Below are 24,644 nucleotides of genomic sequence, written 5' to 3'. Positions count from 1 at the left end.
TTTGTTTCGTGGTACTGGGGGATGGAACCCAGGGGCTTTCTACCTCCAGGCTACATCCCCAACCCTATTTTTTTATAATTTATTTTGGAACAGGGTCTCACTAAGTAGCTGAGGCTGGCTTCAAACCTGTTTCAGCCTCCCAAGTGCTGGGATTACAAGCGTGTGCCACCACGCCCGGCACTAGCTCTATTTTTTAAAAATTAATTAATTAGCTGGGTGTGGTGGCCCACGCTTGTAATCCCTGCATTTGGGAGGTGGAGACAGGAGGATCAGGCAGGTTCGAAGCCAGGCTTAAGAGACCTGTTTCCAAAGATTAAAAAAATGTATAAAATAGGTCTGGAGTGTAGCCCGGACGTAGAAGGGCTTCCAGGAACCCCAGTACCAAAAAAAAAAAAAAAATTAATTAATTAATTTTTGTGGTACTGGGGATAGAACCATGGAATTCAGGGTCATTCTACCTCCGAGCTACACTCCCAGCCCTATTTTTTTTCCTTAATTTTGAAACAGGGATTCACTAAGTAGCAGAGGCTGTCCAAGAACTGCATTCCTGTCTCAGCCTCCCAAGTGTTGGGATTACAAGCATGTGGCAACATGCTGGACTATTTATTTTATTTTGAAACAAGGTCTTACTAAGTTCTGCCAGTCTAAGTTTACTTGAACCTCCCATCTTCCTGTCTCAGTCCCCCAAGTATTGGGATTACAGGTGTGTACTGCCACACCCAGTGCATTTTCTGTTTTGAGCCTCTTAGTAAATTGCGGAGGGTCTTGCTACCACTCCTGGCTGGCTGGCTGGCTTCCTTCCTTCCTAACCCAGGGGCCTTCTACTCTGAGCTACACCCATGGGCCTATGTTTTATTCTCTATTTTGAATTAGGAATTCACTAAGTTGCAGAGGACCTTGTTGCTGAGGCTGTAGTGAACCTGTGATCCTTCCTCCTGAGATTATAATTGTGTATCACCATGCCTGGCTCCAGCTTGCATTTCTCTTTAGTCATTGCTTTATCTGAGATTGTAGCTCACTGTAGACTTGAGAGTTTATATTGTAGCATTTCTTATTAAATGTAAGACTCTTTTTTTTTTTTTTTTTGTGGGTCTGGGATGGAACCCAGAGGCATTTGACCTCTGAGCTACAACCCCTGCCCAGTTTTTTATTCTTTATTTTGAAACAGGGTCTCACTGAGTTGCGAAGGCCTCACTAAGTAGCTGAGGCTGTCCGCGAACCACAGTCCTCTGGTCTCAGCCTCCCAAATGCTGGGATTACAAGCGTGCATCACCACGCCCGGCTATACTCTTGGAATTTTCTAGATCCATCTCTCTCTCCCCCATAATTCAATATATGAATTATACCTTTGTAAGTTATAATTTCCACAGTCCTATGAATTTTGCTTTAGATATATGAGTTTTATTTATTTATTTATTTATTTATTTATTTATTTATTTATTTAGGTGGTACTGGGGATGGCACCCTTCTACCTCCGGGCTTACACTCCCAGACCTATTTTATATTTTTTTATTTGGAAACAGGGTCTCTTAAGCCACTAAGGCTGGCTTCGAACCTGCCTGATCCTCCTGTCTCCCAAGTGTGGGGATTACAACTGTGTGCCACCACACTCGGCATATGAATTTTATTTTTATTTATTTTTTGCAGTACTGAGGATGGAACCCAGTACTTGGGAAACTGAGATGGAAAGACGGCAGGTTGACAGCCATTTTTATCAACTTAGTGAAGCCCTGAGCAATTTAATGAGACCCTGTTTCAAACTAAAAAATAAAATATGGCTGGGAATATATCTCGGGTAGAATGTCTCAGTATTCAGTCCCCAGTACCATAAACAGACAATAACTCTACCCCCTCCAAAAAAAAGTTTTTCCTGCAACCTAAATTACTATCTAAAACATAATAAATTTTTGCCTTTTTTCATATTGGAGATTGAATTCAGAGGCATTCTACCTCCAAGCCATAACCCTGGCCCTTTATTTATTTATTTATTTTTATTTTTTTTGGGGGGGTACTGTGGATGGAGCCCAGGGGCATTGTACCTCTGTGCTATACCCCCAGCCCTACTTTTAGTTTTTTTAGTTTTTTTTTTTTTTTTTTTGGTGGTACTGGGGTTCCTGGAAGCCCTTCTACCTCCGGGCTACACTCTCAGACCTCTTTCTACATTTTATATTTGGAAACAGGGTCTCCTAAGCCAGCGCACGCGGCTGGCTTCGAACCTGCGCGATCCTCCTGTCTCTGCCTCCCAAGCGCGGGGATTACAAGCGTGCGCCACCACGCCCAGCCTAGTTATTTTAGTTTTTGGAACAGGGTCTCACTGAATTGTGAAGAGCCTCGCTAAGTACCTGAGGCTGTCTGTGAACCCCAGTCCTCTGGTCTCTGCCTCCTGAATGCTGGGATTACAAGCATGTGCCAGCACATCCGGCCCCTTTATATTTTTTATTTTGAAACATGGTCTTACTGATTGGCTGATACAGGTCTCAAACCTGCATTCCTTCTTTCTCACCCTCCTAAGTACTGGAATTACAGGTGTGCATACCACTATGGCTGGCTTAAAACATAAATTGTCTCAGGAAAACCGTCAGAACAAAAAACCTGGCTCCTGCAAAATGGTAGAGGTGTTGGCATACTTATCCTAGGTTTTAAATGTAATATATTGTTTTTCTCTTTTTCCTTTAAATATTATAGTGTTCTAAGAACAGAAGCATCAAGGCTGGATGGAATTTAGCATCAAAAACAGTCCTGTTTCTGTTCAGAAAGTTGTAAAGTGTGTAAAGATGAAGCAGGCACCAGAAATCCTTGGCGGTGCAAGCGGGAAGACTCAGGACTGTGAAGTGAGCCGCGACTGTTCTGTATTCCTCAGCAAAGCCCCGCTTCCTAACAGCCTGCCCGAGGGAGCCTTGCACAAGTTTAATGGCCACGACGCGCTGCCCTTCATCCCCGCGGAGAAGCTGAAAGACCTTACTTCCCGTGTGTTTAATGGAGAACCTGGTGCACATGGTGCCAAGTTGTGTTTTGAGTCCCAGGAAGTGAGAGGAATGGGGACACCACCCAACACTACCCCTATCAAAAATGGCTCCCCGGAAATTAAGCTGAAAATCACCAAGACATACATGAATGGCAAGCCTCTCTTTGAGTCCTCCATTTGTGGTGACAGTGCTGCTGATATGTCCCAGGCAGAAGACAATGGACAAAAGGTGGAGAATAAGGCCAGAAGGAACAGGAAGAGAAGCATCAAGTATGATTCCTTACTAGAGCAGGGTCTTGTGGAAGCAGCCCTAGTGTCCAAGATCTCAAGTCCTGCAGAAAAGAAGGTATTTGTGAGGGGTTCTGCTGGGTCCCATGACTGGGGGCTGAGGGCCGTCTGAGCCCCGGCCTGCCCGCGGTGGTAGGCAGGCCTGGTTGGCAGCTGCTGTCTGTCCCCTTGCTTTTGCCCACACAGCTGATCCTGACAGCGGTGGCTGTGAGTCAGGCTTTGGACTCTGGGAGGCTCCAACATTGTCCCCTTTCGGTCCACGGCCGCCTGCTATGCCATTGAGGTCTTAGAGAGGTTAGGTATTCAGGACTAACGTGGCTAAAAACAGATGAGACAAACCAGTTCTGAACCCAGGTCTGCCAGTGCCAGGTCCTGGGCTGCGCTTTTTGCACCGGCTGTGTCTCCTGGGCAGCAGAGAAGCCCAGCCTGGCATGAGATTTGAATCTGTGCCATCCAGTGAGGGGGAGCAGACCTAAGGCCTGCAGAACTGCTTCTGCCGTCCTTCCGCACGCTCGCTGTCTGCTTGGGGGTGCTCTTCAACCGGGTGGTCCAGCAGACAGCCTGCCTCCTTGAGGATTGGGGGCTCTTGTTCCCAGTGCAGAGCCCAGCACTCTGGACATAGGTGAGCGGATGTTTGCTCACTGTAGGGAGGATGGGAGCCTGGCTTCAGGTGGAAGAACATGCTCTTCTGTTGTGTTCTGCCAGATGGTTGGTGTTGCCTTAGAGTGATACACAATGTGACCCTAACCCTTCAGGGAGGATGGGCTTTGTGAAAGAGCTAGGGGCCTTGGCCTTGCTTGGCAGCAGGGATGAAGGCCAGGCAGCCATGATGTTCTTCTGAGCCTGGTGTCTGGGGCCGTGGGTGCCTCTTGGCCTTCGGCTGTGGCTCCAGGGTGCAGGGAACTCAAACTTGTGTGAGTTGGTATCATTACCACAGTTGGGATATTTAGTTTAAAATTATAGTGGTGTTTTATTTAGGATCTCCACAGATAAATGGTGGAATAGTTGGAATTTCCTTGGAACTGTTGAACTCACAGAGTTTTGAGGGTTTATTTATTTATTTACTTTGTGGTACTGGGGGTGGAAGGAACCCAGGGGATTTTCTACCTCCGGACTATACTCCCAGACCTATTTTATATTTTATTTGGAAACAGGGTCTCACTGAGTTGCTGAGAGCCTCACTCAGTAGCTGAGGCTTTGAACCTGTGCGATCCTCCTGTCTCAGCCTCCCAAGTGCTGCTAGGATTTTAAGTGTGCACCACCACGTCCGGCTGAGCTCTGAGTGTTTAAAAACAATGCTCTTTGAGTGCTCTGGAGCTCTTTTGCTCTGGCTAATTTATTACAAAGGCAGGGTTTTTGTTGTTGTTGTTCTTGTAGTACTAGAGATGGAACCCAGGACCTTGTGCTTGTTAGGGAAGCACTCTTTCACTTCGATATGTTCTCAGCCCTGAAGACAGTTTTGGGAGGGTACTGAGAATTGAACCCCCAAAGGCAGAATGTTTATTTGTTTTGAAACAGGGATTCACTAGGTTGCTAAGAATCTCAATATGATCTGGGCATGCTGGTGCACAAATCCCAGCATTTGGGAGGCTGAGACAGGAGGATTGCAGTTCGCGGACAGCCTCAGCTACTTAGTGAGGCCTTTTCATCTCAGTGAGATTCTGTTTTAAAATAAAGAATAAAAAGTAGGGACGGGGCCAGGCGTGGTGGTGCACGCTTGTAATCCCAGCATTTGGGAGGCTGAGACCCGAGGATTACGGTTCGCAGACAGCCTCAGCTAAATAGTGAGGCCCTCTGCAACTCAGCGAGACCCAGTTTCAAAATAAATAGAATAAGCCGGGTGTGGTAGCGCATGCTTGTAATCCCTGTGCTTGGGAGGTGGAGACAGGAGAATTGCGCAGGTTCAAAGCCAGCCACGCTGGCTTAAGAGACCCTGTTTCCAAATAAAAATATAAAAAAAATAGGTCTGGGAGTGTAGCCCAGTAGTAGAAGGGTTTCCAGGAAACCCCAGTACCACCAAAAAAAAAAAAAAAAAAAAAGAATAAAATATAAGGCAGGGGGTGTAGCTCAGAGGTCGAATGCTCCGGGTTCCATCCCCAGACCCGCAAAAAAAAAAAAAAAGAAATATTAAAAAAAAAATAGGGCTGGGGGTGCAGCTCAGATGTAGAATGCCCCTCAGTTACATCCCCAGTACTGTGAAAAAAACAAAAAACAAAGCAAAACAAAAAACAGGAGCCAGGCGTGGTGGCGCACACTTGTAATCCTGGTACTTGGGAGCCTGAGACAGGAAGATAACGCAGGTTCGAAGCCAGCCTCAGCTACTGAATGAGGCTCTCAGCTACCTAGTTAGACCCTGTTTCCAAATAAGTCTGGGAGTATAACCTGGAGGTAAAAAAGCCCCTGCACTCCACACCCAGTATAACACACACACACACACACACACACACACACACACACACACACACACACACCTGCCTGAGTCCCTTCTCCTGGGTTTCATTCTCATTCTCTCTCTCTCTCTCTCTCTCTCTCTCTCTCTCTCTCTCTCTCTCTCACACACACACACACACACACACACACACACACACACACACACACACCTGCCTGAGTCCCGTCTTCCTTTGTGACCTTGCAGAGTTATAATACCCTGGGTTTCATCCCCATTGCCCCTCCCACACACAAAAAAGAGTCTCAATATGTTGCTGAGGCTGTCCTCCAATCCAGAAATTTTCTGTCAGCCTCTCAAGTACTGGGATTATGGCATATACCACTGCGCCTGGCCAATGACAGTTTTTTGTTATTTATTTATTTATTTATTTATTTATTTATTTATTTGTGGTACTGGGGATGGGACCCAGATGCATTCTACCTCTGAGCTATACCCCTAGCCCTATTTTTTATTCTTTTTTTGGGGGGGCGTGGTACTGGGGTTCCTGGAAACCCTTCTACCTCCGGGCTACACTCCCAGACCTATTTTTATATATATATATATTTTTATTTGGAAACAGGGTCTCTTAAGCCAGCCAGTGAGGCTGGCTTCGAACCTGCGCAATCCTCCTGTCTTCATACCCGGCCTTTTATTCTTTATTTTGAAACAGGGCCTCACTGAGTTGCAAAGGGCCTTACATAAGTAGTAGCTGAGGCTGTCTGTAGACCCAGATCCTCCTGTCTCAGCCTCCCAACATGAACAGTTTTTTAAAAAGGCCAGTTTAAGCCGGGCATGGTAGTGCACGCTTGTAATCCCAGCATTCGGGAGGCTGAGACTTGAGGATCGTGGTTCGAGGACAGCCTCAGCTACTTAGGCCATCTGCAACTCAGTGAGACCCTGTTTCAAAATAAGGAATAAAAAGTTGGGCTTGGAGGTTGAATGCCCCTGGGTTCCATCCCCAGACCCGCAAAAAAAAAAAAAAAAAAAATAAATAAAATAAAAAGGCCAGTTTAGCCAGGCGTGGTGGCACACGCTTGTAATCCCAGCATTTGGGAGGCGGAGACAGGAGGATTGCAGTTCACAGCCAGCCTCAGCTACTTAGTGAGGCCCTTTGCAACTCAGTGAGACCCTGTTTCAAAATAAAGAATAAAAAATTGGGCTAGGGGTGTAGCTTGGAGGTAGAATGCCCCTGGGTTCCACCCCCAATAACGCAAAAAAAAAAAAAAAAAAAAAAGGCCAGTTTAGCTGGGCATGGTGGTGCACACCTTTAATCCCAGTACTTGGGATACTGAAGCAGGAGGATTGCAGGTTTGAGGTCAGCCTCACCAAGTTCGTGAGGCCCTCAGCAACTTAGTGAGACCCTGTTTCAAAATAAAAAGGGATGGGTGTATAGCTCAGAGGTGAATGGCTCTGGGTTCAATCCCTAGTTCCACCAAAAAGAAAGAGAGTGAGAGAGAGAAAGAGAAAGGGGTGGGGGGGAAGGAAGGAAGGTGTTCAGTAACTGATGAACGATGTTTGGAAATGCTCGGGGCTGCAGTTAACCTTGCACTTGCACAGGGGCAGAGGACTGTGAAGGTTGTCAGACTCCTATGTCCTAGCCCTGCTACTTGGTTTTGTTGAAATGAGAAATTCCTGGAATTCGACTCTCCTTCTGTGTGATGGGATAAGCCTGGGGTGCTGTGTAGGCATTTGAGTGCGGACTGCTTTGCGGAGTGTGTGATGTGGCGGCTCTCTGTCAGCCCGCAGCCAGGCTCGTGAAGCTTCAGTTCATAGATGAGGCTGCCAAGGCCCAGAGCAGATCCATGCTCTGCCCAACTACGGCATGCTCTTGGAGGGAAGTGCAGGACCTCCCCCGGGGTTTGGGGTGCCACTATGCTTGTCTCCCTGAAGAGCAGAGCCCAGGGTGGCTTGGGAGGAGCATAACCTCAGTGAGGTACTCTGTTCTCCTGCCCATGTCCCAGAAGTGGTGAAACTGAGGCTCAGAGAGCAAGGCTCACCGTCTGGGGTGGGTGGGCCTGTGCCTCAGCACTGGGGCAGTCTTCATGTTGAGAACACAGATGCGCCTGCACACAGGGGTCACTGTGGATTTGGCGTTCTGAGAATAAATCACCATTGAAGACCATCCACTGGGCCAGGAACTGGAATTAGAGACCTCAGGATAGGGCAGGGGACAGGCAGTTGTGATGGAGTGGTGTGGGGCTATGGCCTACAGCAGTAAGAGGGGCACGCTTCTCCTTGGAGGCCCATGTCTGTGTGTGCGGGGTGGTTTTGTTTCTCTCTCTCTCTCTCCTTTCTTTCTGGGGCACTGGGATAGAACTTGGCCTCATGCATGTTAGGCAAATGCTCTCTCTGCCACTGAGCTACATCCCCAGCCCTCCATGTGTGCTTTGAACCCCTAGCCTGATTCTTGTTTTCTGTAGATATAAAGCTGTTGTCGATAGAAGGGACAGCTATTAGATGTGTTAATATCTGTCTTTTGTTCATTTTCAGATTCCAGTTAAGAAAGAGCCCTGTCCAAACACTGGCAGAGACAAAGACCACCTGCTGAAATACAGCGTGGGCGATTTGGTGTGGTCCAAAGTGTCAGGTTACCCTTGGTGGCCTTGCATGGTTTCTGCAGATCCACTCCTTCACAGCTATACCAAGCTGAAAGGTATTGTGCGCTTAATTGTATCCTGTCCAGGCTTCTCGCCACATATCCCTAAACGGCCCTACTGTAGGTCACTTTGCTACCTTCACCTACGGTTAGTAATGGGCTTCAGTGCTGCATTTCCATTCTTAGATAATGCACTTCATCTGAGTGGATTAGAGATGAGGAAGAAAAGATCTTTGCCTTGAATGACTTAGGTTTTATGACGAAGTGTTTAGATATGTAGTGATTGCTTTCTCCAGCATATTTTACAAAATAGTATTTCATACTAAATTTTCGTTATTAAAACCTCAAGTTCATTAGGCCTGTGGAAAGAAGGAAGCAGTTGGAAATGATCATTTTTGTTTTATGAAGCTTGAGTAGATTAATGGATACGTGGAAGAGCTGAAGAACACATTAAAGATGTACTATGGCCTGGTGTGGTGGCACACACTTGTGATCCCAGTACTTGGGAGGCTGAGACAGGAGGATTGGACCGTGGTTCGCAGCCAGCCTCAGCTACTTAGTGAGGCCCTCTGAAATTTAGTGAGACCCTGTTTCACAATAAATAATAAATAGGGCTGGAGCTATAGCTCAGAGGTAGAATGCCCCTGGGTTCCATTCCCAGTGCCACCAAATACTACTACTAATAGTAATAATAATAATAATAAGTTACCAATACAGAGAAAATACCAATAGAGAAAATACTTAGATAACAATTGGACAATGCACAGATGTGTTTTGGGGGGAAAATAAGCAAAAGTTTGGGTGGTCTGAAAGCTCTTCTAGTCTTCTAGAAAGCTCTTCTAGTCTTGAGTAATGTATGAATTTGATTTTAAGTGGGTAAGATGCAGTGAGTACAGAGTTTGGACTGAGCACAGACACTGGAGTCCCTGACCTGTATGCCCTTCAGAGTGTGTGACCAGAGCCGCGGCTGGAGCTACGGAGCCTCCGCGGCCCTCCTGGTCTCTGTGGTAGTATTCTTGTCCCTCAGGGCTTGGGGCCTTTTCCCACCATGGCACGGCCACACGGCTCGGCAGCTGCTGGAAGAGTGTTGTGCAGTGTCTCCTGGCATGCGCAGATTGGGAGGGGCTGAGCTCAGGCAAAGGGACTCCCTGCCTGCATCCTGCCCTGGCCTCCTGTGCCACTGGTGGCTGTGGGCCCAGGTACCACCAGCTGTGGCAGGGTATCAACTTTTAACTGAGCTTCAGCTCTGTGTCCTCATGGGACCTTTGGCCCTCTGACTTGGTCACAATGAAGAGTCCCTCCAAGGGTCTATAGGGGCCCAGGGGAACTTCAGGCTTCCGGCCTTGTAGTGGTCCACAGCCATGGTGCAGGCACACGTGTGAGGGTCTCAGAGGGGCTGTACTCCTCCTCAGCTGAGTGCAGTTCCACTAGCATATCTCCTGACTCCCACGGCATGTGTGCACACACACACCGCAGCGTCTGTGAGTTTTTTTTGGTTAATGCAAAGCTGTTAAACCTTTTGCACTGGGAGAGTGGCTGTGCCATTTTCCACTGGCTGGTCTCAGGTTCTGCTTTACCTATTTTGAGGCTCTGGTGCCCTCCAGGGACTGAACTGGGAAGCTCAGGTATGGTGATGCATGTCCTCTGTTTCCCACCCAGGGAGCTCTGCAGTCTCTTGTGACTGCCCCTGTGCTCTGTTCTTGCTTCTGTGGACACCTGATCTTCTCTCTCTCTCTCGTGTGTGTGTGTGTGTGTGTGTGTGTGAGAGAGAGAGAGAGAGAGAGAGAGAGAGAGAGAGAGAGAGAGAGAGATAGATAGATATCCTGGGGATTGAACCCAGGGGCATTCTACCTCCAAGCTACACCCCAGCCCTATTTTATTTTAGTTTTGTAAAGGTCTCTCTAGGTTGCTGAGAATCTCGCTATATTGCTGAGGCTGTCCTCAAACTTTGAATCCTCCTGTGTCAGCCTCCCATGTACTGGGATTACAGGAGTGTGCTGTCTGGTCTACATCTTTAGGGCTTCTCTTTCTTCCCAGAACTTCAGCTTTGGCACAGCCTTGTGTGTCGTGGGGCTCTTTCAGTGTGTGTGAATGGCTGATGTCCATTTGGTAGCCCCACAGCCTGGAGAGACTCTAGATCAAACGTACCCAGGGTCCAGGCCACTGTGGGCTGATGAGCTGAAGCAGGCCAGGACAGTTGGAGGAGGCCAGGTTCTCCTAGGAAAGGGTGTGGTAAATGAGAGAGAGTCAGTGGTAAGCATTTTCTTACAGACCCACTCCACACCAGGGATTGTCCTAGGAAGGATTGCCAATCAGTGGTGCTGGACAACTGGATAATCATGTGGTAAAACAGTGAGACAGTCACCTCTCAGCTTGGATCAAAATAAAATTCAGGTAGATTAAAGACACTCATGAAAAGAAGAGAACATTGGGTTATGTTCTCAGATTTCTAGATCAGAAAGAACTTAAAAAAATGTTGCACTCATTTTATTTATTTATTTATTTATTTAATTGTGGTACTGGGGGTGGAACCCAGGGGCTCTTCTACCTCTGGACTATACTCCCAGACCTATTTTCTATTTTATTTGGAAACAGGGTCTCACTAAGATGCTGAGAATCTTACTAGGTAGCTGAGGCTGGCTTCGAACCTGTGCGATCCTCCTGTCTCAGCCTCCCAAGTGCTGGTACAACTGTGCGCCACCACACCCAGCTGCACTCATTTATTTTAAAAACATGGAACCAAACTGTAATAATGTCTTTTGCCTTATTTCTGCCCGACATGTCAGTATCATTTGACTGTTTTATTAACTATTTATAATACAATTAAAGTTCATATTATATTTATTTATTTACTTTTTGCAGTATTGGGGATGGAACCCGGGGCATTCTACCTCCACATTACACCTCCAATCCTGTTTTTTAATTAATTAATTAATTAATTAATTAATTTGTGGGTCTGGGGATGGAACCCAGTGGTATTTGACCTCCAAGCTGCACCCCCTGCCCTATTATTTATTCTTTATTTTGAGACAGGGTCTCACTAAGTTGCAGAGGGCCTCACTAAGTAGCTGAGGCTGTCCACGAACCGCGATCCTTCAGTCTCAGCCTCCCAAATGCTGGGATTACAAGTGTGGGCCACTAGGCCCGGATTTATTCTTTATTTTTGATACAGTGTCTCCCTGAATATGCAAAGGGCCTCATTAAGTAGCTGAGGCTGTTCACAAACTGTGATTCTCCTGTCTCAGCCTTCCAAATGCTGGAATCCAAGCATGTGCCACCATGCTTAGCAAATCCATATTATTTTATTGCAAGTACTGTAAAAGATTTTCTTCTAAAAATATACTATGGGATCCAAGCATGGTGGCGTATACTTATAATACCAGTACTTGAAAGCATAGACAGATAGCAGGTTTGAGGACAACCTCAGCAAGTAGTGAGACTTTTTCAGCCTAGTGAGACTCTGTTTCCAAATAAAAATAAAATAGGGTTGGAAGTGTAGCTCAGAGGTAGAATGCAGTTGGGTTCAATTCCCAGTGCCATCAAATTAAAAACAAAACAAAACTGCTATGAAATTCATATTCACTTTCATACTTAGAAAACTTTTGTGTGTGTGTGTGTGTGGTACTGGGGGGGTGGAGCCCAGAGGCTTTCTACCTCCAGGCTATACCCTCAACCCTACTTTATAATTTATCTGGAAACAGGGTCTCACTAAGTTGCTGAGAGCCTCACTAAGTAGCTGAGGCTGGCTTTGAACCTGTGGGATCCTCCTGTCTCAGCCTCTCAAGCGCTGGGATTATAAGCATGTGCCACCACGCCCAGCCCTAAGAAAACTAACTTTTTTAAAGTATTAAAGCAATGAAGAAAGTAACAAATCCCTTGACATTTTTGAATCATAAGCATTTTCAATTAAAGTTTGCACACTTGTAAGCAAATTAAATTGTACTTAAAGTGGTAGAACTTTCTTGCCTAGAATATGTGAAGCCTTGAGTTCTATCACCAGTACCAAGCCCCTCCCCCCACAAGCCTTAACATAAAAATAATGTAATAAAAGCTAAACATTTTTTTAAAATACCCAGATTAGCTGCACGTAGTGGCCCACACATGTAATCTTAGTACTTGGGAAGCTGAGACAGGAGGATCCAGGTTCGCAGCTAGCTTCAGTTACTTAGGGAGGTCCTCCGCAACATAGTAAGACCCTGTTTCAAAATAAAGAATAAAAGCCGGGCTTGGTGATGCACGCTTGCGCTTGTAATCCCAGCACTTGGGAGGCTGAGACAGGAGGATCATGGTTTGCGGACAGCCTCAGCTACTTAGTGAGGCCCTTTGCAACTCAGTGAGACCCTGTTCAAAAATAATAAAGAATAAAAAATAGGGCTGAAGGTGTAGCTCGGAGGTAGAATACCCCTGGGCTCCATCACACAAAATAAATACAGTAAGAAAGAATAAAAATATTTGGGCTGGAGGTGTAGCTCAGAGGTAGAATGCCCTGGGGTTCCATCCCCAGTACCAAAAAAACCCCACAAACCCTGACTGAGGCACATGTTCCTCTGCCCTTGTGGCCCATGTGTGCGTCCTTTTTCCGTGTTACTGACTGTGGAGGAGTTCTCGTCCCGCCCGTTCTTCCGAGCTCTCTCCTTGGCTTTCTCCTGGTCCCTGCTTCGGCCTGGATTGCTGACGTTCTTACCCTGTGGCACCGAGGTGATCCTAGACTCTATTTACGGTGCTCTCCTGAGTCACTGGCATTGTTTGTGCAACTCCGAGCAGTACTCCCTCTCGGTGGTTTTCCTGTTTTGCTGGAGCCCATTTGTCCGTCGTGTGGTGCTGAAGTTGGGCCTGGGGCCTTGTGCTACCAGGGCAGCACTCTGCTGCTCACAGGGCTACAGTGCCCGGGCACAGTTCTGGCTCCTTAGAAAGCATGTCTGGGAGATGACTGAGTTCCTGCAGTTCAGAGGACACTGCTTTTTCCTCTCACACTTGATTAGTGGCTTAGTCGCATATGGAATCTTATGGTGAGAATAGTTCCTGAGAATTCTGAAAGGTTTTGGTCATTCTCGTGGTACCTTGCCATTCTGTCTCTTACTCCACGAACACAGCCCCTCCTCCCAAGAGCTTGAATTTCAGAGATGTGCCTTGCTGTGGGTGTCGGGCAGGGCACTTGACAGGGTTTAGTTAGGAGGTGTGGTTTTGGTTCATTCCTTGGGTTCCACTGGCCTCTTTCCAAAGGCCCATTATTTGGGTATTGAACCTCCTGAATTAATCTTGTAGGTTTCTTATGGGAGTAGTTATTTCTCATCTTAAGTTTTTTCTTTATTTAGAATATCATGTTTGTGCCGGGCGTGGTGGCGCACGCTTGTCATCCCCGCGCTTGGGAGGCGGAGACAGGAGGATCGCGCAGGTTCGAAGCCAGCCGCACTGGCTTAGGAGACCCTGTTTCCAAAACTAAAATAGGTCTGGGAGTGTAGCCCGGAGGTAGAAGGGCTTCCAGGAAACCCGGTACCACCAAAGAAAAAAATGAATATGTATGTTTGTTTACTTACACATACTTATACATACGTCTGCTTCTTTGTTTATATATACATACTTGGGATTGAACCCAGGGACATTTTACTTCTGAGCTGTACCCTAGCCCTTTTAATTTTTTATTTTAAAGTATGGCCTTGCCAAGCAGTTGAGGCTGGCTTTAAACTTGGGATTTCAGGTCTGCACCACCGCACTTGGCTTATTTACTTATTGAGTACTAGGCTATGTCCCCAGCCTTTTTGGTATTGTTTTGAGACAGGGTCTTGCTGAATTGCCCTGCTATCCTCCCGTCTCAGCCTCCTAAGTAGTTCAGATTACAGGCGTGCACCACTGTGTCCAGCTTTTGTGGAAGATTTCTTATCTTCAAAGTCTTCTTAATGAAGTGTATTTCATACTTGTATTTTTAATTTCTAGCAGCAGTTTCTTTTTCCTGTTCACTCCTCAGGGCAGGGCAGGTGTTTCTCTGCTGGGTATCTCCTGCGCCTGGCGTTGTATCCGGCCCTTCAGAGGCTATGTAGAGCTTGGTGTGTTTTCTCTGTGTGTTTGCTCACCTGATGTGATCCTCAGCGCTGCTGTGTGAGAATGGCACTGAGTGTGGGGGTGAGGGGAGGCTGTGGTGCCTGGCCGCCTTCCCCTTAGAGGGTCACACTGGCCACTGCCCTGCAGTCCCTGAAAGATGCAATACAGAGCTTTTCCCCTGGGCACTTTGGTTCGGGAGTTCTTGAGTTTCCTGTGGCCAGCACCCCCTCCCTGTCCTCTCAACACAGAGACCGCACTTTGGCTGGCTCACCTCCCTGCCACCTCTCACTCCACCTCGGCAGGACCAGGCCCCTGGGTGTGGGACCAGCTGTCTCTTCCTCCTCCTGGTTCCCTCTGGCTGCATCAAGGGCTTTGCCCCTCCCTCCCTCAGCCGAGGGTGACTGCAGTGGATGTCGGAGGGCCTCGCTCTGTGGCCCCCAGAGGCCCTGCGTGCTCTTGCTCAAGCATAGCCAGTGAAGGCCGGCCAGCTGGAGGGTCAGGTAGGGTTGCAGTGCAGCCCTGGCTGCCAGTTGCTGCCCCCCTCCGGCCGCTCTGGCTCTCTGGTGAAGGGCCCTGTGGCTGACACCCTCCTTGTCCTCGTTGTCTAGAATCTGCTCCAGGGGCCTTGAGAGGAAGGAGGTGAAGGAGTGAGCTCGGTGGCCTTCTTCCCTGCCTCTTGTCAGACACAGAGCAGGGTGGAGATGGGAAGGTCGTGTTCGTTTTGAGGTTAATATGCTCAACTAACATGGAGTGAAGCAACTTCAGAGAGCAGTAGACTTGCCTAATTTCATCTCAAATTTTAATGTTCATGTTCTAACATTTTATTTTAAAAATTAGGTCAGAAAAAGAGTGCACGCCAGTATCACGTACAGTTCTTTGGTGATGCCCCAGAAAGAGCTTGGATATTTGAGAAGAGCCTTGTAGCGTTTGAAGGAGAAGGACAGTTTGAAAAATTATGCCAGGAAAGTGCCAAGCTGGCACCTACGAAAGCCGAGAAGATTAAGGTGATAGATGTTCCTTCAGTGCATTTTCAATCCAGAAATCTGACTTTTTTTATTTAAGTGATTTGCTTTGTTTTAAACTTCATAGTTGCTTGAAATGGCTTCTGATACCTGTCATTTTTTTTTTTTTCTTTTGTGGACTAGGGGTGGAACCCAGGGGCTTTTCTACCTCTGGGCTATACTCCCAGCCCTATTTTATATTTTATTTGGAAACAGGGTCTCACTAAGTTGCTGAGAGCCTCACTAAACAGCTGAGGCTGGCTTCGAACCTGTGCGGTCCTCCTGTCTCAGCCTCCCAAGCACGGGGATTACAAGCCTGCGCCACCACGCCCGGCAATACCTGTCTTTATGTTTTCACCCAAGTGTGTTATAACCTGGCTGCATCTGTAGAGACAGCTTACTCTTTTTATCTATTTGATAGCTCCCAGAAATAATTTGTTTTATAATTTTTATATCCCTTTATGTATAAATAGATTACATTAGTTAATGTGATTAGAATTGGTTTCTAGTTTAAAGAAACAAAAATTATTGGTTGAGTTCTGTCTTAAAACCTAAGCTAATTGTGTTTTTATAGTTTTTTATTTTTTATTTTTATTTATTTATTTTTGGTGGTACTGGGGTGGAACCCAAAGGCTTTCTACCTCCGGGCTATACTCCCAGACCTTTTTTATATTTTATTTGGAAACAAGGTCTCACTAAGTTGCTGAGAGCCTCACTAAGTTGCTGAGGCTGGCTTCGAACACGTGCGATCCTCCTGTCTCAGCCTCCCAAGCGCTGGGATTACAAGCATGCGTCACCATGCCCGGCTTAGTTTTTTTATTTTTAAATTTATTTTAAATTATATAATTTTTTGGATTGTTTTTGGTACTGATTATTGAATCTAAGGGCAGTTTACCCCAAGATAGATCCCCACCCAGCCAGCCCTCTTTATTTTTTTAATTTTGAAACAGCATCTTGCTAAGTTGCTGAGACTCAAACCTGCGATTCTCCTATCTTAGCCTCCCAAGTTCTGAGATTCTAGATGTGCATCACTGTGCCTAGCTAAAAGTGTCTTTAAATGAATGTTTATGTTGTGTGATGAAACTTAAGTTTTCTTACTTTTTTTTTTTTAGTTGTTGAAACCTATTTCAGGGAAGTTGAGGGCCCAGTGGGAAATGGGCCTTGTTCAAGCAGAAGCAGCTGCGGGCATGTCCGTAGAAGAGCGGAAGTCCAAGTTCACCTTCCTCTACGTGGGGGGCCAGCTGCAGCTCAACCCTCAGGTGGCAGAGGAGGCTGGCATTGCTGTGGAATCCTCAGGAGGAGTGGTGGGGTCCTCAGGGGCCAGTGAAGGAGCTGCTGCAGGCCCTGGCTCTGTGAAGGAAGAGGGCATTGCTGTGAAGAGACGGCGGAGAGCCAAGCAGTCCGTCTCTGCCGAGAGCCGAGAGAGTGACCCTGGCACCGACAAGAGTGCTTCTCCAAAGACAGCAGAGGCTGACCCCAAAAGAGGGGTTGGGTCTCCTCCCGGGAGGAAGAAGGCCACCGCCTCCACTCCACGGAGCAGGAAGGGGGATGCAGCCTCCCAGTTCTTGGTCTTCTGTCAGAAGCACAGGGATGAGGTCAGTACTCCAACGGTTTCTGAGTTGTGACTCCTGTTAGAGGTTCTGAAATTGAGAAATGCCCCTGCGGTACACAGTGGACTGTTTCTCAGCAGTCCAGTGGTGAGCCTTGTGTCAATGTTAGGTTTGATACATATTGTTAGAGAACAGTCACCATGACACTTGGGGCAGAGACCCTTGCCCATGACTTGGCATTGTCGCTGGGCTCCTCCCACTGCATGAGAGGACACCAGCTCCAGTGGGAAATGGGTTTCTGTGGGCGCCCTTTCGTGGTAGCTCAGTCTTGTCTTGGCATATAGCTGTAGGCAAGTGTCTTCTCAGATGGCTGTCCAGAGGCTTGTGGTGTGGGGTCCTCTTCTTGGTGTAGCTCATGTATCCATCAGCATTGAGTGAATACACTGAAAATGGATCCCACAGTGTGTGTGTGCGGGTGTGTGTGCGTGTGTGTGTGAGATACACACACACACACACACACACACACACACACCGCACACACACACATATATATATATATATTTTTTTTTTTTTGGTGATACTGGAGGTGGAACCCAGGGGCTTTTCTACCTCTGGACTGTACTCCCAGACCTATTTCATACTTTATTTGGAAACAGGGTCTCACTAAGTTGCTGAGAGCCTCACTAAGTAGCTGAGGCTGGCTTCAAACCTGTGTGATCCTCCTGTCTCTGCCTCCCAAGCTCTGGGATTACAAGCGTATGCCACCATGCCCGGCCTCAGTGTTTGTATATTTATTTATTATGGTACTGGGGATGGAACCCAGGGGCATTCTACCTCTGAGCTACACAGTACCCCAGTCCTATTTTTTTATTCTTTTTTTTTTTTTTTTTTTTTTAGGTACTGGGGATGGAATCCAGGGACATTTAACCTCTAAACTGCACCCCCCAGCCCTAGTGTGTGTGTGTGTGTGTGTGTGTGTGTGTGTGGTGTGTTACTGGGTATGGAACCCAGGGGCATTCTACCTCTGAGCAACACCTTTAATTCTATTTTTTTTTCCTTTTATTTTGAAACAGGGTCTCACTGAGTTGCAAAGGGCCTCACTAAGTAGTAGCTGAAGCCTTCCTCAAACTGCAATCCTCCTGTCTCAGCCTCCCAAATGCTGGGATTACAAGCATGTACCATCACACCTAGCTCCTATTTTATATTCTTTATTTTGAAACAGGGTCTCACTAAGTTGGACCTCACTAAGTAGAGGAGGCTGGCCGTGAACCTGTGATCCTCCTATCTCAGCCTCCCAAGTATTGGGATTATAAGCATGTGCCACTATCCCCAGTAGATCCCATCATATTTAAAAGGACAGTAGTATATCAACGACTGAAGCATTTACATAATTAAGAATTTTTAACTGTCTTGATAAAATATGTGATCTCTTCATTTATAGTAAAGGCTCAATTTCATTACAAGGAACTGAGGCTTCCTAGTTTGGGTTAACTTTGTCACTTGAGGTGAGTGGGTTATAGTCTAGAAATTAAAAGCCCCCCCTTTTTTTTGTAGTACTAGGGATGGAACCCAGGGGCATTCTACCTCTGAGCGATGCCTCCAGCCCTATTTTTTTTTTGGTGGTATTGGGGATAGAACCCAGGGGCATTGTACCTCCAAGCTACACCTCCAGCCCTATATTTTGTAGTCCTTTTAATTTAGAAACAAGAGTCTCACTGAGTTGTGAAGGGCCTTGCTGTAAGTAGTTGAGGCTGTTTGTGAACTGTGATTCTCTGGTTTAGCCGTCTGAATGCTGGGATTACAAGCACGCACCACCACACCCAGCTCCCAGCCCTATTTTGTATTCTTTATTTTGAAATGGGGTCTCACTGAGTTGTGGCCTTATTAAGTAGCTGAGGCTGTCTGTGAACCCCGATCCTTCTGTCTTAGCTTCCCAAATGCTGGGATTACATGTATGTGCCACGATGCCTGGCTTAAAAGCCTTTTTATTATAGTGTTCATTTTATTTTATTTATTTTTTATTTTGCGGTACTGGGAATGGAACCCAGGGGCATTCTGCCTTCAAACTATGCCCTCTGTCTCATTTTTAATCGTTATATTGAAACAGCGTCTCACTGAGTTGCAAAGGGCCTCACTAAAGTAGTAGCTGAGGTTGTCTGCTAATCGTGATCCTCTTGTCTCAGCCTCCCAAATGCTGGGATTGAAAGCGTGTGACACCATGCCTGGCTTATATATAGTGTTCATTTTAGTTTTATTTTCTTGAGAATGTTCTATATAGGAGTCTAGAACCACATGATAAGAAAGGTACCAATAAGAAAGGGGTCTATTTTCCAAACATCAGCCATGGATGTCTCACCAGTGTGTGGCCTGGCACAGTGCAGGGCCGTGAGGAGCTTGACAGCGGTGCAGAACTTGATGCTTGTGAATTTTGTGAGAAATTAATGGGATGGGGCGTTTTGTCCCTACACAGGAGCTGGGGAGGAGAAGCATTTGAGTAGTGCCTTCAAAAGAAACCAGGTGGGTTCTTGTGGCCCACACCTGTAATCCCATTGCATGGGAGGCTGAGACAGGAGGATTGCAGGTTCATGATGGCCTCAGCAACTTTGGAGAGGTATTACACACCTTAGTAGACTCTGTTTCAAAATAAAAAAATAGGGCTGAAAGTGTAGCTTAGAGGTAGAATGCTCCCTGGATTCAATTCCCAGTACCAAAAGAACGAAACCAACACAAAAAAACTTCTTAGGAATACAGGAGTGGTTTAATGCTAGAAAATCTGTTACTGTGATTCTCTATAGCAGATTATGTGTGGCAATCTTTTTTTGTTGGTGGTGGTGGCACTGGGGATTGAACCCAGGTGTATTCTACTTCTTAGCGACATCCTCAGCAACTCAATTTTATTTATTTGAAAACAAGATCTCTAAGATGCAGAGGGCCTCATTAAGTTGCCCAGGCTGGCTTTGAACCTGTGATTCTCCTGTCTCAGCCTCTCAAGTACTGAGATTACAAACTTGTGGTACCACACCCGGTTTATATGGTAATCCTGATTGAGGAGAAAAGACATTTGATAAAGATTAATGCTTTTTTGTAACAAAGGAGTAGAAGGTAGAAGATAACTTCTTTGATCCTGTGAAGGTTCTCAAAACTTCCAGCAAGGATTTTACTTATTGATGAAACTTTAGAAGCATTTTTTTTTTTTTTTTTTTAAATAAGAGCATGTCAGCCAGGCGTGATGGCGCACACTTGTAATACCAGCACTTGGGAGACTAAACAGGAGGATCACACAGGTTCAAAGCCAGCCTCAGCTACTTAGGCTCTCAGCAATTTAGTGAGACCCTGTTTCCATATAAAGTATAAAATAGGGCTGGGAGTATAGCCTGGAGGTAGAAAAGCCCCTGGGTTCCACCCCCAGTACCACCAAATAGGTAAGTAAACAAATGAATAGAATAAAGAGTATGTCTGGGCATAGTGGCTCACACTTGTAATCCCAGTACTTGGGAAGTTGAGACAGTAGGATCACAGGTTCATGGCCAACCTCATCTCCTTAGGCCCTCTGCAACTTAGTGAGATCCTGTTTCAAAATAAAGAATAGCCAGGTGTGGTGGCGTACACTTATAATTCCAACATTTGGGAGGCTGAGACAGATTGCAGTTCTTTTTTTTTTTTTTTTTTTTTTGGTGGTACTGGGGTTCCTGGAAGCCCTTCTACTTCCGAGCTACACTCCCAGACCTGTTTTTACATTTTTATTTGGAAACAGAGTCTCCTAAGGCAGCGCGTGCGGCTGGCTTCGAACCTGCGCGATCCTCCTGTCTCTGCCTCCCAAGCGCGGGGATTACAAGCGTGTGCCACCATGTTCGGCTCAGATTGTGGTTCTTGGACAGCCTCAGCTACTACTTTAGTGAGGCCCTTTGCAATTCAGTGAGACCGTATTTCAAAATAAAGAATAAAAAATAGGCCGGGCGTGGTGGTGCAGCTTGTAATCCCCGCGCTTGGGAGGCAGAAACAGGAGGATCGCGCAGGTTCGAAGCCAGCCGCTCTGGCTTAGGACACCCTGTTTCCAAATAAAAATGTAAAAATAGGTCTGGGAGTGTAGCCCGGAGGTAGAAGGGCTTCCAGGAACCCCAGTACCACCAAAAAAAAAAAAATAGGTCTGGGGGTGTCACTTGGAGGTAGAATGCCCCTGGGTTTCATCCCCAGTACCACACACACACACACAAAAAAAAAAGGAATAAAAAATAGAGCTGGGGGTGTAGCTTGGATGTAGAATGCCCCTGGGTTCAATCCTCAGTACTGCAAAAAAAAAAAAAGAAAGAAAGAAAGAAAAGAAAAAAAGAAAAAACAAACAAAAAACCTCAAATAAGACAGTATATCCTTTTCACCGTTTTTTCTTTTTTTGCGGGTCTGGGGATGGAACCCAGAGGCATTTGACCTCCGAGCTACACCCCCTGCCCAAATTTTTATTCTTTATTTGGAAACGGTCTCACTAAGTTGCAGAGGGCCTCACTAAGTAGCTGGACTGTCCGCGAACCGCGATCCTCCTGTCTCAGCCTCCCAAATTCTGGGATTATAAGCGTGTGCCACCATGCCCGGCTTCTTTTCACGATTTATTAAAAGTTAACAGAAGAGCCGGGCGTGGTGGTGCACGATTGTAATTCTAACATTTGGGAGGCTGAGACAGGAGAATCAAGTTTTGCGGCCAACCTCAGCTACTTAGTCCCTTTGCAACTCAGACCCTGTTTCAAAATAAAGAATAAAATATAGGACTGGGGGTGTAGCTCAGAGGTAGAATGCCCCTGGGTACCATCCCCAGTATCGGGGGGAAAAAAAAGTTAACTGAAGCTGGGCGTGGTAGCACACGCTTGTAATCCCAGTAAGACTCTGTTTCAAAAATAAAAGACTGAAAAATAGGGCTGGGGCTGTAGCTTGGAGGTAGAATGCCTCTAGGTTCCATTCCCAGTACTGCAGAAAGAAAGGAAGGAAGGGAGGGAGGGAGGGAGGGAGGGAGGGAGGGAGAGAGAGAGAAAGGTTAACTGAAAATATTAGTTAATGCTATAAAGATAAGAAAGAAAAGCTAGGCATGGACACACACCTCTAGTCTCAGTACTTGATAGACTGAAACAGTTGAATCACAGGTTGAAGACCTGCCCCAGCAACTTAAGGCGACTCTCAGCAATCTAATGAAACCCTGTTTCAAAACAAAATTAAAAAAAAAAATTTTAAGAGCCTGGGGCCCCAGCATGGTGGTGCATGCTTGTAATTGTAGTACTTGGCAGGCAGGCTGAGACAAAATTATTATAAGTTTTTGGCAGCTTCAGCACCTTACGGAGTCGATCCACAACGTAGTGAGACCTTGTTTCAAAATAAAAAAATAAAAATTAGGCTAGCTCAGAGGTAGCAAGCCCTTGAATTTCATTCCCAGAACCTCCCCCTCCAAATAAAGGGGGGCTGGGAGTATAGCTCAGAGGTAGAATGCCTCTAGGTTTTAACCTCCAGTACCACACGCACATACAAGAAAAAAAGAGAAAATCGATGTAAAGAAAGAAATTACGCTGTCACTGTTTGCAAAGGTGTGTGTAGAAAACTGAAGAGAATGTACAGAAAGTCTTTAGAATTATGAGGTCGATGGATGTTGTTTATAGTGTACAGGTGCAGTAAGTAAGAGTAAATGGCACTGTTAAAAAGGTACCATTGAGCCGGGCATGGTGGCGCACGCTTGTAATCCCCGCGCTTGGGAGGCGGAGACAGGAGGATTGCGCTGGTTCGGAGCCAGCCTCGCTGGCTTTAGAGACCCTGTTTCCAAATAAAAATATAAAAATAGGTCTGGGAGTGTAGCCTGGAGGTAGAAGGGCTTCCAGGAACCCCAGTACCACACACACAAAAAAAGGTACCATTGATAGTAAAAAACAAATATTTAAGGTATTAAGGAATAAATATTACAGAATAAGTCTGCGGCTTTGGAGAAAACTGATATTTTGGTAGAATTATGTAAATAGGGATATATTAATATATAGAAAGATTCGATATTCGGAAGTCAATTCCCCCATCTCCCCTATAATAATCATACACTTAGTATAATTACAATAAAATTCCCACCAGGAATTTCTGGATATTTTGTGAATGAATGCTAGCTTATCCACATCTGAAGAACTGCCAGAGGCCTTGCCTAACTAGATGAGATGCTCTGCCACTGAAATAGGGCCGTTCATGCTGGGGACATGCAGGGCAGGGCCACTCACTACCCAGAAGCATACTCCTGTGCAAGTGGGAGTGGATGGGAATGAGCTGCAGGCCAGCCAACGTGGGAGGGGAGCTTTGTCACCTGGGAGAAGGAGGGTTTCTCGAATAAGCCACAGACCACAGACTGCAGAGGCCTGCTTGTTCCTCTGTGACCTTGGTTGCCCAGGCCAGCACTGGCATCGGGAGGCAGGTGGGGGAATCGCCCGAGGTGCTGCCCTGCAGCAGTCTTATCTGAGTCCAGAGCAAAAGGGAGCTCAGATATATGACCAGAGGGTGATCTGCAAAGGGCTGGACTGTGAGGAACAATAGTCTTTGATGGTGCTGAGAACATTGCAGTCAGCTGTGAGCCTGTGGCATTTGGTTTCCCAGGTTTTGGGTTATATTTGAGAAGTTGACTAGAAACAGAGAAAGCCATTATTGAATGCTTACCGTGTGCCAGGTGCTGTTCGGTGTGTTGTGGTGCAAAGGCCTTCTCAGGTGGCTATTTACATGTCCCTGTTCTCCAGCTGGCTAACCTCGGCCCACAAGTGCAGGCACTCTCCATACTAGGGCGATGTAGCAGGAAGCAGGATTGTTACCTGGCCCTGACTGCGTGTTCAGAACCTGCACCCGTGTAGTACAGAAGCTCCTTGATTTACCGTGGGACCCGGACCAACAGAAGATAGGATAAGCGGAAAGTGCCATGTGCTCAGAACTGCAGGACATGGCCTTGGCCCCCGGCAGCTCACCGTAGTGTCGGGCTTCCCTCATGACTCAGAGCTGACTAGCGGTGTGGCTGGAGGGGTGTCTTGCTCATTGCTTTCACGCTGTGGCACAGTGGAAGGACCTAAGTCACAGGCAGGCTGGACACTGCCATGTGTGGACTTTCATGAGTGGCTTCTTTCGTCAGCTCACACTGATGGTGAAGGCAGTTTCCTTGCCTGCTTGGGGCATCTAAGATGGTCTAAGACGAGAACTGAACAGACGATGAGCACCTGGGCACAGGGGTGGTGGCTACCTTTGCCATTTTACCTGCAGTCTCCTGGCCCAGAGTGCTTGGTAAATATCCTCCTAAGTAACAAAGTAGCCAAACCTACAAGGATGGGTGGGAGTGAGCCTGGTAGAGCAGAAGAGTATTTGAGGTGAGCTTGGAGCCTGCTGGGGGCTGTCCACTGCATAGCTTGATGAAGTTGTTAGGTGAGAGGTGAAAATGCGGGGATTCAGTGCCGAGTTACACTGGACCTTAGAAGTCATGGAGGAGCCGGGTGGTAGCACAAAACGCAAAGCAGAAGGAAAGTTGGACTCTAGGATTGAGGAATCTTGTTTAGTGAAGCAGATGAGACTATTATGGTTCATTCTTATGGAGGACATGGGGGCCACAGGCGGGTGAGGGAGTGCTAGGGGCAGAGGCGGGTGACCGAGAAGGGCACAGGTTCACTGCACACAACCCCTTGAGATGCTGGTGCCCGTGCCACAGGTGAGGCTGCAGATGAGGGACAGCGCCCTGCGTGGCCAAGGGAGGGTGTCTCAGCTTGAGTGGTGGGAGCAGCGTGTGCGGGCTCGG

General features: G+C 46.7%; 1 protein-coding gene across 2 annotated transcripts in view; it reads left to right on the top strand.

Moving 5' to 3' along the window:
• Positions 1-2,714: 2,714 nt before the first annotated feature.
• NSD2 (nuclear receptor binding SET domain protein 2) overlaps positions 2,715-24,644 on the top strand; it is a gene marked incomplete at both ends in the record, with an annotated part of 68,548 nt that continues 46,618 nt past the window's right edge. For both annotated transcript variants that reach the window (XM_080697595.1, XM_080697596.1), the window contains 4 exons: positions 2,715-3,311; positions 8,172-8,334; positions 15,154-15,320; positions 16,430-16,912. In XM_080697595.1, coding sequence (XP_080553721.1) covers positions 2,715-3,311; positions 8,172-8,334; positions 15,154-15,320; positions 16,430-16,912 — 1,410 coding nt within the window. The remainder of the gene's footprint in view (positions 3,312-8,171; positions 8,335-15,153; positions 15,321-16,429; positions 16,913-24,644) is intronic.

The sequence above is a fragment of the Muscardinus avellanarius genome (assembly GCF_963383645.1).
Source record: "Muscardinus avellanarius genome assembly, chromosome: 6".
Classification (NCBI taxonomy): domain Eukaryota; kingdom Metazoa; phylum Chordata; class Mammalia; order Rodentia; family Gliridae; genus Muscardinus; species Muscardinus avellanarius.
Note: the sequence above shows the minus strand (reverse complement) of the source record. Positions and strands in the feature narration are given on the sequence as shown.